The sequence below is a fragment of the Strongylocentrotus purpuratus genome, unplaced genomic scaffold (assembly GCF_000002235.5).
Source record: "Strongylocentrotus purpuratus isolate Spur 01 unplaced genomic scaffold, Spur_5.0 spur5_scaffold_4, whole genome shotgun sequence".
Lineage (NCBI taxonomy): Eukaryota > Metazoa > Echinodermata > Echinoidea > Camarodonta > Strongylocentrotidae > Strongylocentrotus > Strongylocentrotus purpuratus.
The window spans coordinates 19,202,776-19,221,723 of record NW_022145610.1 but is presented as its reverse complement, the minus strand read 5'-3'; the positions used below and the strand labels follow the sequence as shown (position 1 = coordinate 19,221,723).

Here is an 18,948-nt window from a genome sequence, read left to right as displayed (position 1 = left end):
ACTTTCTTATTACTCAGGCGAAATTAAAACAATGCAAATGTTATGATGGCAAAGGGTCATAAAATGGACAAAGACAAATAGACCTAAATTAATTGAGGAAGACGTACTAGAAATAAAGGGGACATAATTTTTTTTTTTAAACTGCCGATTTGTACGTCAAAGATACCGTAGAAAATTTAGGTATAACTGTCTGCTATGTTTACAAAACAGCTACCTCGGCACATGCACAGTACACGCACGAACGAAACGGCACTATAATCTACCGGGCGCCACCGGGCAAGTCAAAGGGAGGTGTAGACCCTCGGCCTCCTGATCTCTCACCCACAGCTCAGCTAGAACTCACGCCGCCAGTCACGGCTTCCGTTCGTATCGGTACTCGTACTAGATCGAGTCTAATCGTACTAGGCATCGGGCGCGGTGATTCACTGATTGTTTTGGTGCTGGAAAGTTGACGTGAAGGCTGAAGGTATACGTATAGGCCTAGAGTCTAGAATAGACTAGATCTAGGTCGATGCTTTAATGATTTTGACTGCACACTGTTTCAAGTTCAGAATCAGATGTTATTTGTTAATCATTTACCCTGAAAGTGTGGTGGTTTTTTGATCAGGGCCATATTTAGGCCATTAACTTTTTTTTTTTAAGTTTAAGGGATTTGCGTTGGTTTATCACAAACAAATCTCGAAAAATGTTTGTAGGATTCACTTCAAATCTTCATTCAAAAAGTAGACTATGTTGATGTGCTCTTCTACTTTTCTAGCCCTTTTCAATTTGATATATCTATCTTTATATGACACCAAATTCAATGCAGTTGGACATGCATGTAATTTTGACATGAATGAATTAACCCCCTAATATTAGGCCTACAAGTAGGCCTATGTCATGTGCAGCTGCAGCTAACCTTCAGGAGAACTAAATGCCTGGTTCTGGTTCTGGATTTGTACTCCGACAAAGCGGGATCCCGCATCTTGTAATTGACCTTTAATCTTTAATGCCCCTTGGCCTTAATCCATCTTGTTTCAGATTGATCATATGAACATAGGATATTGACCAACGACAACATGCCAGGCGATGCCGATGAGATCCTTCCGCGCCTGTGGCTTGGCGACCTGCAAGCTGCAGAGTCGGAACGCTTCCTTAATGACCGCAAGATCAGCCACGTTCTGAGTCTGATCAACATGCCCATCACCGTACCCTCCGAGGTCGCTGTCAATCATAAACAAATCATCATCAGAGATCAGCCGGGTGAAGATTTGCTGACACATCTGGAGGACATCCTGGCTTTTATGGAGGATGGTCTTGATCCAGCTAAAGAGGGTAGTGTGCTTGTCCATTGGTAATTAAGGCACAGACGCCATTTGTCCGTACATCTAGAGAATTGGTTGAAGTGCAGTGGTGATGGTTAATATCTCATACATTTCAATTTTGAGCACAAGAACTGTTTGAAGATGTAGTTTGTAAGAAATACACTGCTTATTAATACACACACATGGTTGCATCAACATCAAGACCAAGTAGGGATTCCAAGAGACTTTGTTTATAAATTGAGATTTATCCTTTTTATTTTAAACTGAATGTTGATGCATCCAAATGATTATTAATAAGGCCGATGAAAGTTGATCTCATGGTTCTCGTCAGCGCCCGCATCAAATTTTGCTCGCGCACCAAAAAAGTTCAACACTCATCGCTGACGAAATTCCCGCGTCAAAAAGTCCAGATATGAAATTGCCGCCTCAAAAAATCAACAATATTTTCGATTGGCTGCCGCGCGTGGCCCATGTGACACGCGTCCATGGCGATGTCTGCCAAGTCGATCGCTGATTGGTCTAAAGTAGCGGGCGGCATAATATGCCGCCCGCTACTTTAGCTGCCTATCGCGTAGGCCAGGAATAGTCTGCGGCTAGACACGGGGCGAATGTTTTGCCTCACGCCGTACTCCGGCTTCCCGCTACCGTACCGGGTGGGAGCCAACGCGTATTAAACTGTTCAGTGCATTGTGTACGTTGCCCAATATACTAGATAATAATTAGAAGAAAGTTAAGATACCTACTTACAATAAAAGAATATGAAGGAAAGTACTTGTGAGAAGATAGAAGAAGAAGAACAAGAAGAAGAACAAGCAAGAAGAAAGAGCAGAAGAACAAATAATAAGAAGCAGACTGAAGACGAACAAAGAAAGATGTATATCGCTATATCATCAAGTTCATAATTTAATACCAGTATAATAAAACAGGGCCTTAAGTTTAAGTCAGAAACGAGACAGTATAAATGAAAATGAAATGAAATGAAGATGGTGTCACAGAAACCCAAATATCACAGAAAATTTGGAAGAAATAGTCATTGGAGTATGATATTGGTGTAAGAGCGTTACATGTATAATGTACAAGACTCGATACCCTCCACAAGTTCTATTGGTTTGTATATGAAAGATGAATTTGGATCAAAATCCCTCATTCAAATTCCAAATATGCCCGCGAGAACATGAAATCAAAGTCAGATGAAAGATGAAAGTTGATCTAAATCCCTCATCAAAATCTCAACAATGCCTGACGAGAACCATGAGATCAACTTTCATCGGCCTAAAGGGTATAATTTCTCTGAGAGCTGATCCGAGATTAGACCAAAAGCTTCAGTCTCTCTATACCGTCGGTTGTTCCACTGAGACTACGTCTGGCTCCACTAATGGGGAATGTCAACAAATATCAGTTTTATTAAAGAAATGACCCATATCAGACGGTTATTTCTGTCTAATTCAAGATATGCTCCTGCGACAGTTGCTTTGGGCTTTCTTTCATCAATTGTTTAGAGATAGGGTTAGAGTTAGGTGTTAAGTTAAGGTTAGTGTGAGCTGTTACGATTAGTCTCTAAGGTAAATTGTTAGGTCGGGGGTTGATAGTAAGAAATTGGTTGGTAGGATATTAAGTGCAGATCAATTGTAACAGGAGCATGTGTTGTACATTGTACATCCCTATATAAAGATCAAAGCCCACACCGATTTAGACTAGAGTAGCGCAAGTCAGCACGTATAACTATAGGACACTGTTGTACAACATGGCTGTAGTTTATCTTTTGATATATATTTTTTTAATTGTCACTATGCAGTGCTATGGGGGTATCAAGGAGCTCATCTGCAGTTATAGCTTACATCATGTACAAAGAGAAATGCCCTCTTGTGACAGCTCTGAAAAAGGTTGTCGACAAACATTCACAAACGTGGTAAGTTTCCAGAGAAGGTACCTTTTTTTAATGTTTAATTGTTAGTTACATACCAGTTTCTTCTGTCTAAAAATGGCTGGAAATTGTGTTTTTACATTTAAAATACCTAAACCTAGATTGTGTGCTGTTAATCTGTAGGACCCTTGCTCCAATTCTCTGAACTTGTGGAAGCTGGACTGAAGTCTAATCGTTTCCTTTGTGTTGAACACGTCTTTGATCCAGAGTGCTGTTTGACAATATTAGTAGATCATTTCATTCCATTCCATTCCATTCTATGAGAAAAGGAGATAGGGAGAGACAGTTCAGTTCAGTTCAGTTCAGTTCAGTTTATTGAATTCCATCTTTAAAAACATTTTTACAAAGTAAAAACATACAATTTCATGTACAATATAATACATAAATTGGGATAGTTTATACATGTGAAATGAATTAATACAAAATAGAATAAGGCACAGCTGTAAAAAAACCAAGAAAAGGTTTTGTCTGGACAGCTTCCTATCAAATTAGATATAATAAACATAGTAAGAAAACAAGTAGCGAGTAAAGTTTCGGATAATATCATTCAGAAATTGCATAACAACCGGCACAAACCCAGTACATGATATACAACATGGTAGGATGAAAAAGTGAGAAGATAGCAAAGGGGAAGAAAGAAAGAGAGAGAGAGAGAGTGAAAGAGAGAGGGGTAACAAGCTAGATAAATACATTCAATGAGAGTCATGCGCAATCAAGAAACTTTTGAGATTACGTTTAAAACTGTTGTGAAATGAGATTGAAGTTATATTAGTTGGAAGCAAGTTCCAAATTTCAGGTGCATGATGTCTGCAAGAATATGATGCAAAATTTGTATTAACACACCATCGGTGATATTTCTTTTTATTTCTAGTATTATGGTTATGTATTGTACTGTTTGTTATAAACATATCGGATAACTTTTCAGGAAGCAGACTTTTTTCCTTCTTAAATATAAGTATAGCACACAAATATTCATTTAACTGGTATACATTCAATATATTAAGTTGTTTAAAAAGTGGCCTTGAATGAGATTGATAATGAGATAGCGTTATATTTCTTACAACCCTCTTTTGTAGAATATATAAACGATGCAGTTTGGTTGGGTATGTGTTTGCCCAAACAATGTTGCAATAACTAAGAAACGGTAATATAAGTGTATTGTATAACATAAGAAGAACAGATTGAGGCAAAGTATGGCGGAGTTTGCTGATGACACCAGTATTCCGTGACATTATCTTATTAATATGGGATATATGTGTTTTCCAGGATAAGCTTTCGTCAATAAAAATACCCAAGAACTTGGTATTAGCAACACGATTAAGAAAATTATCATCCATTTTTATTTGATATGAATTGAGGAGCTCTGTAGAAACCGGTTTATATTTGGAATGAAAATATATAAAATTTGACTTTCCAGCATTCAAGATTAATTTATTGCATTTAAACCAATTCGATACTTTCCGCAATTCAATATTTAACGTGCTATATAAAGATCCAATGTCATTTGAGGTGTAGAGGATATTGGTGTCATCAGCAAAAAGAATGAATTTTAATTTATCAGAACAATATGGAAGGTCATTAATATAAAGTAAAAACAGAAGGGGCCCCAGGATTGACCCCTGGGGCACACCACATGAGATTTCCGAATAATCAGATAAAACACCATTAAATGATACACATTGAGTTCTATTATGTAAATAACTTTTGAACCAGAGGAGTGGTAAACCTCTTATCCCATAACAGGCAAGTTTGGATAATAATATAGAAAAATCAATTGTATCAAATGCCTTGCTTAAATCTAAGAAAACACCAATAACATGCAATTTTTTATTAAATACACTAATTAAATAATCTTGAAGATCAATAACAGCCATTTCTGTCGACACATGCTTTAAAAAACCATACTGACTATCATTCAAAATAGAATTTGTGCATAAATAGCTATATGTACGATTATAGACGAGCCTTTCTAAGATTTTTGAAAAATAAGGAAGTATAGATATAGGCCTATAATTATCAACATTATGAATATCACTTTTTTTATGAACAGGTACAACTTTTGCAATTTTCAATCTAGAGGGAACAACTCCAGTAGAAATCGATAAATTGAAAATATAACACAATGGTGTAACAATATAGTGTATTACATTCTTTATGACATCAGGATTGAATTCATCAATGCCACAACTATTTGTACAATTCAATTTCTTTACTACATCAATAATTTCATTTTCAGATACAGCTTTAAAATATACAGAATTGGAATTTTGCTTTGGTAAAAATTTGGCAAATTTGTCAGTATTGCCTAAGGATAAGGAATTTTTCAAAGATGGACCAATATTTACAAAAAAATTGTTAAAATGATTGGCAATATCTTTAGAATTAGATATTTGTTTCCCATTTACATTTATGAAATTAGGTAAGGCATTGTGAGATTTACCCAGGATACCATTGATTAATTGCCATGTTTTTTTCATATTTCCCTTTATTGCATAAAATTTCATCTTGTAGTAGTCTTTACGTGCAAGTTTTAATAACTTATTAGTGTAGTTCCGTAATTGAACGTATTTCCTCTTGTTATTTTCTGTAGGTGAATGACAATACCTTCTATATACTTTATTTTTATTCCTTATCTTTTTATACAAGTCAAATGTAATCCACGGTTTTCTAATCTTTTTACGAACAGATTTAAAAGTTTTCTTTACAAATGCTCTGTTATAAAGTAATGATAAAGTTGTCGAAAACTTTTCAAAAGCTACGACTACATCGGTATAATTAAAAATATTCCAGTCATTACGTAACAAATCCTCTTTGAAAACATTAAGAGATACATCATTGATAATACAAGTATTATATACAGAAATGTTATAGATAGGAAACTGTTTTTGTGTTATTTGAAATATTGGGAAATGATCAGATATATCATTATAAAACAAACCAGAAGAAACATTTAGATCAAAGTTATTTGTAAATATGTTATCAATAAGGGATATTGATCTGTCAGTCATTCTTGAAGGCTTATCAATTAAAGGAATAAAAAAATTTGAATGTATTGCGCTCAAGAAATTACATACAGCATTGCCAGTATATTTCATAAGATCAATGTTAAAATCGCCCATTATATAAACCTGTTTATGTTCAGTATTAGTTTTCTGTAAACAATTTTCAAAGACAGGGATGAAATCATTGATATTTGATTGAGGTTTCCTATATATAACACCTACAATAATATTCTTATGTCTCGGCAAATTGATTTCAATAAACAGTGATTCATAATCGCATGAGGGGTCTAATATATCATTGCGTATTACATATTCAAAATTGTCAGCGACCAACAGACCAACACCTCCACCCTTTCCTTCTTGGCGATCAGAATGTATAAAAGAATAACCAGACACATTAAATAATAGTGGCGTACTGTCATTAATCCAAGTTTCAGAGAAACCGTAAACAGAGAAATCTATACATAAAGTAGAGATGAAATTGGATATAGCATTAAAGTTTTTGTTCAAACTACGGGAATTAAAATGTAAAATACTAAAATGATGGTCAATGTTACTGAATTCAGTCGTAAAATCTTCATCAATATAATATTTACAGTTCAGAAACCTACTGAAATGAAACTCATCTTCATTTCCAGATAAAAAGTTTAAATTATTAATATCAGTATGAGTATCTGTAGTATTACTACCAAATATTGCACAAAGTTCATCATTATTCAAGTCTTGAAAAGGAAATGAAGAATGAGTACAGCATGGAAATGAACACTGGCATACAGAATATTGGTTACAATTACAGTTACAGTATACACATGACATCGTAGTACAGTATCAGTAGAAGAAAAAAAAAGAAAAAAGTTAGGAGTATAACAGGAGAAAAAACGAAGAAAAGGAAGGGAGAGAGAGAAATTAAGAAGTTGGAAGGAAGAATTTACAATTTAAAGTCTTGAGAAATTGAAGATACAAATCACGATCAGGCATAACAAAAAAACTGTATACACAATAAAAAAAACCACAAAACATAAAACATAGAGACAGTGAGCGAGGTGAAAGACAGGAGGGAGGAAGTGAGGTAGAAGGAGAGAGAGAGAGATTAAAAGGGAAGGGGTGTTGGACAAAAAGAGAAATGTATTAAAGTATGAAGATGAAATGATTACAGCATTACTACAAGTTGTATTTCATATTATCTGGTTTAATTTTCTTCCTTATAACTACTTTTACATCGTAAACCAGGATTATGTTCCTCCACAGAAAATAACCGTCCTCATGCACAGTTCTGCATCCATAATTGATTTTAATTTGATACATTCTAATTACAGCTTTTTGATTGTTTTGTTTCCATTTTTACAGCCCAAACACTGGATTTATGGAGCAGCTGAAGTTATTTGAAGCCATGGGCTGTCAGTGCGACACAACAAATTCCCAGTTCAAACAGCACAGACTATCACACTTAGCTGAGGAGATTCATTGTGAGTATGATGCAAGGTGATCCAAATTCAAATTGTACAACACATCAAGGGTTTAGTGACACAAAGACGTAACTCCATATTTTTCCAAAATGATTATTTGATATCAAAATGTTCAGAAGAATGTGGGCTTTCCAGGAAACACAAAGACTTAACTCCACCCCACACCCCATTGAAGTCAATGGCTAGTAAACATAGACTTGACTCCTTAAGGCCCAAGTGCTCAGTGACACATAAACCACTGTTTCTAAAAATGGCCAAAATGGAGTTACGTCTTTTTGTCACTGACCCCTCGACATGCTTCAGCAACAATTGATCTGCAGCCCATGATTGTGACAGCAATCAAATTTTGAACTTTAACCCTGGACCATTACAGCAACATAGCCTAACCCTAGAGCTTCAATGTAATCTATAACCCCAAATCCTATATCTTTGATGAAGTAACACATGTGGAGTGTTTCACAAAGACTAAGATCGACTTTAAATTGGACTTATTAAACTATGGTAGGCTGTTCATGCCACTGTTTGCTATATAAACCATTATGATCTTTGGATAATATTTTGTACTTCAATCATGAATTATCAAATCAATGTAAATTCTGTAGATTTGTGACCATGATTTTGGAAGTCCCTTGAGAGAACAATGCCAGTAAATGGTGAGAGCAAACAGTGGCATGAACGACCTGCCATAGTTCAGTCCAACTTAAAGTCGATCTTAGTCTTTGCGAAACATTCCCATGGTGTAAACATTGCTGAAGTGTATATCAGAATAACAATTTAAGACTTTAAATATAAAGAGAATCTATACAAGAGCATACTGTTTTTAGTTGTATCAATACACTGCCAAAGTAGCTAGCTATCAAGAAACTATTCCAAGGAGATCTGTTTGAATATCTGTGGCTCATATCTTAATTGCTTTCTGTTTCACATTATGAGCAAACCTTCAGCTGTGAAATAACTACGGTATCACAGCACTTTATTTATATGTGTTTCTTGCCTTCCAAAAAAGTAAAAGTTTCATTATGCACAATTTTTTTAGTTTTCCTTTATATCATAAACGTCTTCCATCCTTGACTGCACCTGTCACTTAATGTCACCCAAGTATTGATGATGTTTGCATTGCTTTGACTGTACAGCCAGAGAAGAAATTCCCAAAGATCTACTAGCATCTGATCCCGCAGGCTCATCGCCTGATCCAGCAGGGGATAATACTCTCTACAAATGTCGCAAATGCAGGTAAGTAGAGTTGTTGTTACCGATGGAGGTCTGGTACGGTAGTCGATGGGTGTAATAATTTGACTGGCAATGCAGAGGTTGTGGGTTCAAACCCTGGCATGGCACTCTATGTCCTTGCTATGAGCAATGGTCTACATTGCTACTCTCCACCCAGGGGCTAAATGCATACCAGGGGGAGTGTTTCACAAAAACTAAGATCGACTTTAAGTTGGACTCACATATGGCAGGCCGTTCATGCCACTAGTTCCTCTAACCATTCCTGGCATTGGTTTCTCAAGGGACGTTCAAATCATGGTCACAAATCTACAGAATTTTCATTTTTTGATAGTTTATTGTTGGGAAAAAGGGAATAAGGAAAAGAGTATTATCTAAAGATCATAGTTGAGAGACCAATGGTGAGAGCTACCAGTGACATGAATGGCCTGCCATAGTTAAATCCAACTTAAAGTCGATCTTAGTCTTTGTGAAACACCCCCTGGTAGGATGCAAGTGACATTGTGGTTGGATAATTAGCATGCACACTCTTGTAAACAGGCGACAGACTAGCTAGAGTGTCTCTCAGAGGAGAAGAGAATGTGCAATGTTGTGTTCAAATCATATTAAATCCAATAAATGGGATAATAATGCTGTATGCGCTGTAGTCAGTTATGATGAAATTGTTAAATTGCTGAATAAGAAACAATTATTATCATTGTTATTGCTGTTGTCGTTGCTGTCGATGTTTTTGTTATTATTGTTACTATTATGATTGATATTGTTATCCATTTTTCTCAGGAGAGCATTATTTTGTCAGTCCAGTGTCATAGCTCATGAGAACACCAAAGGTCACAGAGACTTTGGCTGGCACAAGCACAAAGGTCAGATGTCAAAGGAACAAGGTTCAATCAGCTGTACATCGGTCTTTGTTGAACCCGTTTCGTGGATGGAATCTTTTCTGATGGGCGTTCATGAAGGAAAGGTGAGTATTACTTTAAACCAACAGAACTTTGTTATTCCTGGCTCATTTTTCCTGATTGAGGTGTCATGTGAAAGGGCAGAAAATGAACTTTCTAGAAATGTGATTTTCTCTTTGAAATTCAGATACCGCCCTAAAAATGAATTTTTAGTTTCCTCTCTTCAAATTGTTTTTAATCACTCATGCGTGAAATATACATCATAATCACATCAAATGAAAGAGGAGAATCTAAGCTTTACAAATATGTGTCATTTATTAATTATAATTGCGATTAAGTTATGATAAAACATCGATAATTCTCGGTTTTGTTTTTTCTGGGACGCACTGTATAGAGCTTCATTTCCGATCGCAGTCTCTCACACCTCCCTTTTTCTTCATTGGTGATTCTGTGTGTGTATAGAGTTACGGTCTATATTTGTGAGTGATTTGTCAAAGATTAGTTTGTGTATCATCCCAACTTTTATTTTTACCCTAGATATCTTGCCCAAAGTGTGATTCGAGACTAGGTTCATTCAATTGGGCAGGTAAGTAGAAACTAGATCACTTCTTTTACAAAGAATTATTTTGTACTTCCAAACGCTTTTAATTGTAAAGCAATTTATCCCAACATTGGCCAATCTAAGCTATTTTGTCCCATATGTTATCGAACACAGCTAAGACCCCGTTCTCACTCACTTTGAAAGTGGTCTTAGTTAGACCGCTCCAGACCGCTCCAGAGGAACGGGTCTTGAGGAACGGTTTGCGAGCGTTCACACTCCGAGCAGTTGTTATGGCTCAAACCGCTCCACGAGTCAAAGTGGTCTTGTTGCTATGGCAGCTCAGGTAGGCGGGTCAATTTTTTCGCGCGCGGAATCCAAACCCTATGTCACCTGATGTCCCGTTCGCGACGCGCCCCGTATACATGTATATGTGTAGTGCCTGCCCGATCGCTCATCGCGCGGAACGTCACTTCCGTTCACATTGCACGTTAGAGCGCTCTGGAGCGCTCTTAATAAGACCCGCTCCTCAAGACCACCTCGGAAGGTGGACTTCTGGGGGTGTTTCACAAAGATCCTAAGTAGAACTTAACACTAAGTTGGACTTAAAAATTATGGACAGCCATTGGAGCCTCAAAATGAAATATATTCAAAAGCTGAAATTAAAGTATTTTAGACTTTTCATAAATTCCACATCAACAACATGAAATCTACTTGATAATTGACAATATGAATGATTTGAATCAATATTTTATGCCTTTTAAAATATCTTTTAGAAAATATTTTCAAGGATGCTAATGGCTTTCCATAATTTTTAAGTCCAACTTAGAGATAAGTTCAACTTAGGATCTTTGTGAAACACCCCCCTGGAGCGGTCCAGAAGTCCGCTTCCTGGACCACTTTGAGCGTTCTCACTCACCTAAGAACCGCTCCTGAGGAGCGGGTCTTAGTTTGAGCGCTCCAACGAAGTGAGTGAGAACGGGGTCTAAGATTCTATTACATCAGATGAATGTATCAATCAGCAGACCTGCCAACCAGTATGATTTAGTCGTATTTCGTTCGATTTTTAAAAGCAAATATGACAGTACGATTTTCCTCAATAAAATAGGATGTTTTGTTTTGTTTTGTTGTATTTTGTGTGTGTGTGTATGTGTGCAATTTTCAATGAAAAAATGCCCATTCTGTCCTGTAAAGTATCCTACAAGCATATCACATGAGAAATTTGGGGATGTTCATTGGTACACCGAACACACCAGTCATGACGAAATCATGCATATTCAACCAATGATCCATTTAAAAATGTCTTCCTGTATATAGGAACTGTAAGAGGCATTGATCCGCATAACAGTCCATGTTTATTGTATCCCCCGGCAGTATGCCGGTGGGGTACTTTGGATTCAGCAGCATTACGCCGCCGCCGCGTCCGCCGCTGCGTCCGCCGCGTCATATTCTTGTGTGCGCTCTCACTGCCACATTTCTTGATGGATTTCTTTCAAATTTTGTATGGAGGTGTATCCTGGTATAATCTACATACCTATAACTTTTGGTGATGCTGCCCCCAGTGTTCCGTCTTCTATAGGGTACAAGGCCATATTTCTGTGGATGGTTTGTGTGCGCTCTATAGGCCACATTTTTAAAGGGATTTTGTTCAAATTTTGAACGAAGGTGTATCTTGGTATAGTCTACAAGCCTATAGATTTTTAGTGATGCTGCCTCCAATGTTCCGTTTTTTATAGGGTCAAAGGTCATATTTTGATAGATGTCTTGTGTGCACTCTAGTGTGCGCTCTAACTGCCACATTTCTTGACGGATTTCTTTCAAATTTTGTATGGAGGTGTATCCTGGTATAATCTACATACCTATAACTTTTGGTGATGCTGCCCCCAGTGTTCCGCCTTCTATAGGGTACAAGGCCATATTTTTGTTTGTGTGCGCTCTATAGGCCACATTTCTAAAGGGATTTTGTTCAAATTTTGAACAAAGGTGTATCTTGGTATAATCTACAAGCCTATAGATTTTAGTGATGCTGCTTGTATTAAGGTTCATTATAGTTTACTCTAGACCTCCACAAATTTGGTGCTGCTACCCCCCAGTATTCCATCTCTTATAGGGTCAAAGGTCATATTTAAAGGAATATCTTGTGTCGCTATGAAAATCACATTTCTTTCAAATTTTCTATAAATATACATCATAATCTGATCTACACACCTATTGTTTTGGTGATGCTGCTCCTAGTCTTGACAATAGTCTGAGCCACTTGCGGCAATCTCTACGTCATCCTTTTGTTTCACAAAGAGGAGAGGGAATCTTTGTCCCTCCTTCCACATAAGGATAACACAAAATCGCTGCCACTGCCGGGGGATACATTCGCATTGCGCGGCAATACAGATTGCGATGATTTCTAGTTTTTAAGAATACAACTTTTGTCAGTAAAATACAACTTTTGGGATTAAAGAATACAGTTTTTGAACTTCAGAGGTTGGCAGGTCTGAATCAGACATAACATTAAGTAAAATGTGTGTAATTTCATGAAATTAAATGATTTTCCACAATCTTTGATGATACATGTGCATCTCTGATGCGTTTAGTTAGGTGCCTTTTCATGTCACTATTGAAGCCACCTGACTGCTATTCATTCTTCCATTTCCTTCCTGTGATTACCACGTCTTTGGCAATGGTTTTAATTGTTTTCCCATGCACAGGTGCACAGTGCTCATGTGGCTTTTGGATGACACCTGCTTTCCAGATCCATCTCAATCGAGTCGATCATATGGTCCCTGTTCCCTGATACCTTCTCAATCTCAATACCAACGCTGCACCACCACACGTCAGAAGGTTGGTCTTGTCCCAGAAAGAACAGGACAAACTAGAAAACAATCCACTCCACCCACTCTTCGAACAACAGCCAGTGGGCAAGCGGCTCAAATCCAGACACAGCTTTCTGCACTCTGTAGAGCCCCTTAATACCAGCCCTCACAACCAAAGGATGACTTTGTGGTCTAACCACCTCCAGACCACTCCACATAAACTCTCCCTCAGCCCGAAGGAATCCCTCGCAAACGGCTCCAGTGAGACTTGGCCTACCTGGCTAAGCCTGAACCGCCTAAGAACTGGCTACGGACCATGCAGAGTCCTAATTCAGAGGTGGGGTCTAGGAGACGAACAAACAACATGTGAATGCGGCCAGGAACAGACAATGGAACACCTGCTAGTCTGCCCGCTCCTGCCAGAGCCATGCACCCAAAATGACCTCGAAGTTGTGAATTGCCGTGCCAAAGCCTGTGTGGACCATTGGACGGGACTTGTGTAGTGACTCGATAAGAAGAAGACTGCATTTAGAGAACAAGATTGAAAACCACAGCGATGAGTCGCCACTTTCTGGCTTGATCTGCATCAATATTTGTTAAAGACCTGGGGGTGTTTCATAAAGCTGTTTGTAAAGTTAAGCATAACTTTACGAATGACTTAAATACGAAAAGCCAAATGGGATGCTCAATCTCTTTTAACTGCATCAACTAAAGTTGCACTGTGCAGATGTAGATTAACATTCTTATTATAACAAACGTTTTTGATGCAAAGTATTTTTTTTGCCATCATTTCATTGAGGTTATTGGAAATACAGTCACACTTTGTAAAAACATCAGGAAAAACTTTGTAAACAAAGGTAAAACTGCCAATTTCTCTGCTGTCCTTTTCATACTGCGGGTGAAATTCACTCGCTGTGGAGAGCCCTTGCCAGAAGTGTAGAAGTATTGCGCAATTATTAAGCCCGTGCCCCATCTAGCTAGCATTCAGCATGTTCAACCATAAGTCAACAGACACAGCTGGTTACGATAAAGCGCGCGTACGCTGCAACTTTTGACCATTTTCATCGGCCTTTTAATCGGTGTTTTCTCCTCGGTACCATTCATACTGGCTGTTTCATCGGATGTATCCGATGAAAGTCAGGCCAGTTTGAAAGGGGTATTATAATATCACTTCCAACGAGTGTACTGAAGCCGGCCCCTGACTTGTGGCTGGCGGCCAAGCCAAGATTGGGTCATCAATTTTGCTTGTAAAATGTAAATGAGCGGCCGCTTCTTGAGTCCGAGTTGATAATTTTCACCTCTTCAATTCAAATGCACAAAACCAATGCAAATAAGTCTGCAATTGTTTTTGGACTGAAGTAACTATGCGTATGGCTTTTGACCCCCATTGCTTCAGCCCAAACTTGGTACAAGAGGATTTTGACAATACTTTTTGAAAAAGGCTGCAGTTATAATCCACATTGCTTTAGCCCTAACTTGGTACAAGAGGATTTTCACAATACTTTTTGGAAAATGCTGCTGCTCAGTCATCCGTGGCAGCAAAGTTATGAATAAGATATCAGACGGAATATTAGTTAATCTATAGAATGAAAAATAAGTCAAGGTCACACAAATTATTACTTTTAAATTTTGGGTATATACTTTATTGATACGCACTATATCTGCATCAAGCAGCACTATGGATACATGCCATTTATGATACTGTCTATTTACCTTTACAAAGATTTGTGAAAGAGTGCATGCAATCTTGGTCGATTAATTATTTGAAGATGACCTGTCTGGATGTGCAATGCGTGGGTATGTATTGACCATGGGTCAAGAATTTCTGAATATTCTGCCTACAATGTATTTGGTATTGCTATGCATATATAGTAAATATATGTGGATAATGTTGTCCTACAATATTATTTTCGATAATACATGTACAATTGTTCCAATGATTTGTTGATAGCTAACCAAGCACATTCACTCATTTAAAGTTCATTTATAACAGACCTGTGCAATTACCTTCATGGGACAAAGGAATAATTCAATAAAGTCACAAACATGCTGTTAATGTGTTGACATGTTTTTTTTAAAATTCCCATTTTACCTTTTTATATTACTGGTACATTAAAGGTATTTATGTTGGGATACACACTATACAACAAATTTGTCATTGAAAAATGCCAATCAGTTCATGCTCGCGTAAAATTTAATATATTAGGGAATAAGAAAGTTAAAAGTTGTGTAAGTTGTAATCAATATAATCTCATGTAAATTGGCAACTCCATGACATACATGGACTTTTAAAAAATCTGTCCATATTTATTTTGTACTAAAATTGTCATAAATTTCTTCAGGTGCTCATACAATTTTTTTTTAGAGAAAATGAATTTTTTTTCTCAAGACAGCGAGGGAATCAAAGGGACGTCATTGCATTGCCAATCTGCATTTGATCGATAACAAGCAATGACAAGCGACAAGATCCCTGATCTGTACCATTCATTTGTCTCCTACTGTATAAAGCAACTTAACATTATATTTATATATGTAGATGATGATTACTTGTTGCCAAATTTGAATCATGGGACAATAGTTGTAATTGAAGAGCAACTTTAATTCGTCGTTGGTAAATCAATAAATTTGTAAATCAGAAATACATGTATAGGGCTTCTATTCATGTGCTTATGTCTTCAAATGAACCTGGTAATCAATTTTTCAGTCACTTTAAACGGTAATTAAAAAATGAATTAAAGGGAAAGTCCACCCCCAAAATAAGTTAGTTTTAATAGGAGTAGAAAAATGAGAGAAACAAGTCAGTGAAAGTTTGAGCAAATTCCGATTAAAAATAAGGAAGTTAGGATTTTTTAAGTTGTGATCAATCAAACACAAATTGGCAACTCTATGACGTATCATGCGAGCTCAACTTCCATTTGCTCAGTACTAAAAAAATCTAAAATTTTCATTTTCCCTCAAGAAAAATTTCAACCATACATGCACCCTAAATATAATAATTGCAAATATGTTTCTATACTCCCCCTGCAAGGAACAAATATATATTCCGTCGTCAATAACGAAGAAAACATGATTTTATGGAATATTATGCACAAAGCAAATGAAGGAGAGCTCGTATAATAAGTCACAGAGTTGCCAATTTGTATTTGATTGATCACAACTTCAATAATTCATAACTTTCTTATTTTCATTCAGAATTTGCTCAAACTTTCATTCACCTGATTTTCTTATTATTCTGCCTCTATCGAAACAAACTTATTTTGGGGGTGGACTTTCCCTTTAAATAGCATAAGTGAACTTTCTCAAAATTAAGCCTCATTACATTTCCATCATTCTGATACACACAAATGACATTTTGCATCTTCATATAGTATTACAATATGTGTACCCATTTTTCCTCTTTCATATTGTACTTTAAAGAAACCATGCCACTGTTTGTTCTATAAACCATTATGATCTTTAAATAATATTTTGTCCTTCAATAATGAATTATCAAATCAATGTAGATTTGTGACCATGATTTTGTAAGTCCCTTGAAAGAACAAAGCTAGTAAACGGTGAGAGCAAACAGTGGCATGAACAGTTTGCCACAGTTCAGTCCAACTTAAAGATACTATGTCCCTTTTGCAGCCAACATCAAATTCTGTAGAAATGTACAGGAATTATGAATATGTCATGTACCGTATGTCTTATCTGTGAAATTTAAACGTTAGCAGTACTGTCCTAATATTCAAATTATGCAAGGAAACCCGTTCACTTGCTAGACTGCACTGTCAGACACTATTGAGTGACTGACTGGCTTTTTTCAGCTTTGGAAATAACATACCTAAAATGAGCTGTAAAGGGTACATGAGCATTTGTCTACATCAATAACCCACTTCTTGTAATGGCCAAAATTAAAGTGATTGAATCTTTGCACAGCATAAAACATACGACCATTCGGTACAGTGGTCTGAAAAAAATCAGACCACGGTATTACTTACTGGCTCTATAGCTCCTAAGTCGATTCGACAACTAATTTTCTCACTTAAAGACATTTTCAAGCCCCCCCCCCCCTCCCCCCTTTTGCCGTTGGAATTTAACATTTTTCATTTAATTGGCCTGCAAATGGGACATAGTACCTTTAAAAAAGGAAATAGGTACATGGGTGTAAAAGACCTATTCGCTTATCTGCTTCTTTGTCAGACACAGGAATGTGAAGCACATCACACTTATATTGCCCCAGCAGTTTTCTTTGCCATATGTTAATGAGGCTCAAGAAAGACTGTTAATTCTCAAGATTTCAAATTTTTAAGCCAGTAAGAACAAGTCTTCTTCTTCTTCCAGTGACTGTAAGTGCTCAGAGATGCCAACCTCTTGACACAAAAAAAACAGACCGATTATCATCAAAAAAAAAATTAAAAATCAGATTTTGGAGAGAAAAATCAGATTTTAACGAAAACTCAACACTACCACTGGCCCTTCAGCCCTGGGCCAGTAAAATTTCAGAAAATGTTTGCTCTTTTATTCAAATTTTTTTTGTTGGGGTTGCGGGGGTTTACTTATGCGATTCCGCTGTTTTCATTGATTTTTAATTTTGTTTTATTTTTTTGGTTGAAAAATCATATTTTAAGATTTTAAGATCGTATTTCACTCTTATTATCGTACTAAATATGATTTAATCGTACTGGTTGGCATCTCTGAGTGCTGCTTCAAGGCGACGAAGATAAACTCACTGGTTGTGTGTGTATATGTGGAGACTTTCACATATCCTGTTATTCCACATTTTAACTTTTTGTTCTTGTAGTGCAGGTGCATATATACATGTGTAAGTCTTTCACAGGCCTAAGATGGATTTATTATAAACATTATGTTTAGCATATGAAAAACATACATACATGTACGGTATATGAATTCACTTGCTAATAAAGTGACAGACACAAAAAATGCTTTGCTTAAAATACAATAATTTATTGTCCAACATACAGAAAAATAATTATCCGAAGCCATATTCTTAAAAGCAAAAGCAATTGTTTCAAACATAAATAATATTTTTATCAAAATTTATTAAGAGTCATACACCATGAAAATTTGGTATAATGCATTTATAAACAAGTTTGCAATTATTTTCAGCATGATTATCTAATTAAGGGCTTTTAAACCTTGAAAAATAAAACCTGAATTAAACTAGATCATAATATCACATGATTACAAAAATAGCATTTTCAAGTTCAAGAATCATTTAAGTAATCTTAGAGGGAAGAGAAGGGAAAGAAAAGAAGAAAATGTCATAAATAAAATGTATCGGAACAATAGTAATAACAATATGTAAGTTAAAGACATTAATTCTCATATAATTTCAGCTAATTTTGGAAACTTCCAAGTAAAAAAAGAAAGAATGTAAACAAAAAGTAAGATATTTCTTATTAATGCAAATTTCTCTGCATTCCAAACATAACACACCCTAGAAAATGCAAAATGAGTTGAGGGTTTAAACAGAAACACAGATAGAGCGGGTGAAATGTCGAAAAGAAATGGACAAACAAATTACAAATGTTTGAAAATCAAGATCCCTAAATTTAGATGTTCTAAATGCTCTACTATTAGGTAAATACACCCTGTCCCCTAAATACTATCATTTTTTAGCCTGTTGTATACAATGAAGAACGGCATCGAAGACTGACACACCGATTGCTAAAACAGCATCTCCTAGTAATCACAAAACTGGTGGCTTACTTCAGTTAACCAGTAGCCCAGTAAATGTCTGAGGAAGGTGCCTAGATAACTGAAGTGTCACAGAAACAA

General features: G+C 36.4%; 1 protein-coding gene across 1 annotated transcript; it reads left to right on the top strand.

Moving 5' to 3' along the window:
* The first annotated feature begins 222 nt into the window (after window positions 1-222).
* Window positions 223-13,813, top strand: LOC590781 (dual specificity protein phosphatase 12). Its single transcript, XM_030997680.1, has 8 exons — window positions 223-466; window positions 1,021-1,333; window positions 3,100-3,213; window positions 7,578-7,696; window positions 8,830-8,929; window positions 9,704-9,887; window positions 10,360-10,408; window positions 13,063-13,813. The coding sequence occupies exons 2-8, from the start codon at window positions 1,059-1,061 to the stop codon at window positions 13,146-13,148; spliced, it is 927 nt and encodes a 308-aa protein (XP_030853540.1). The 5' UTR covers window positions 223-466; window positions 1,021-1,058; the 3' UTR covers window positions 13,149-13,813.
* The last annotated feature ends 5,135 nt before the right edge of the window (window positions 13,814-18,948 follow it).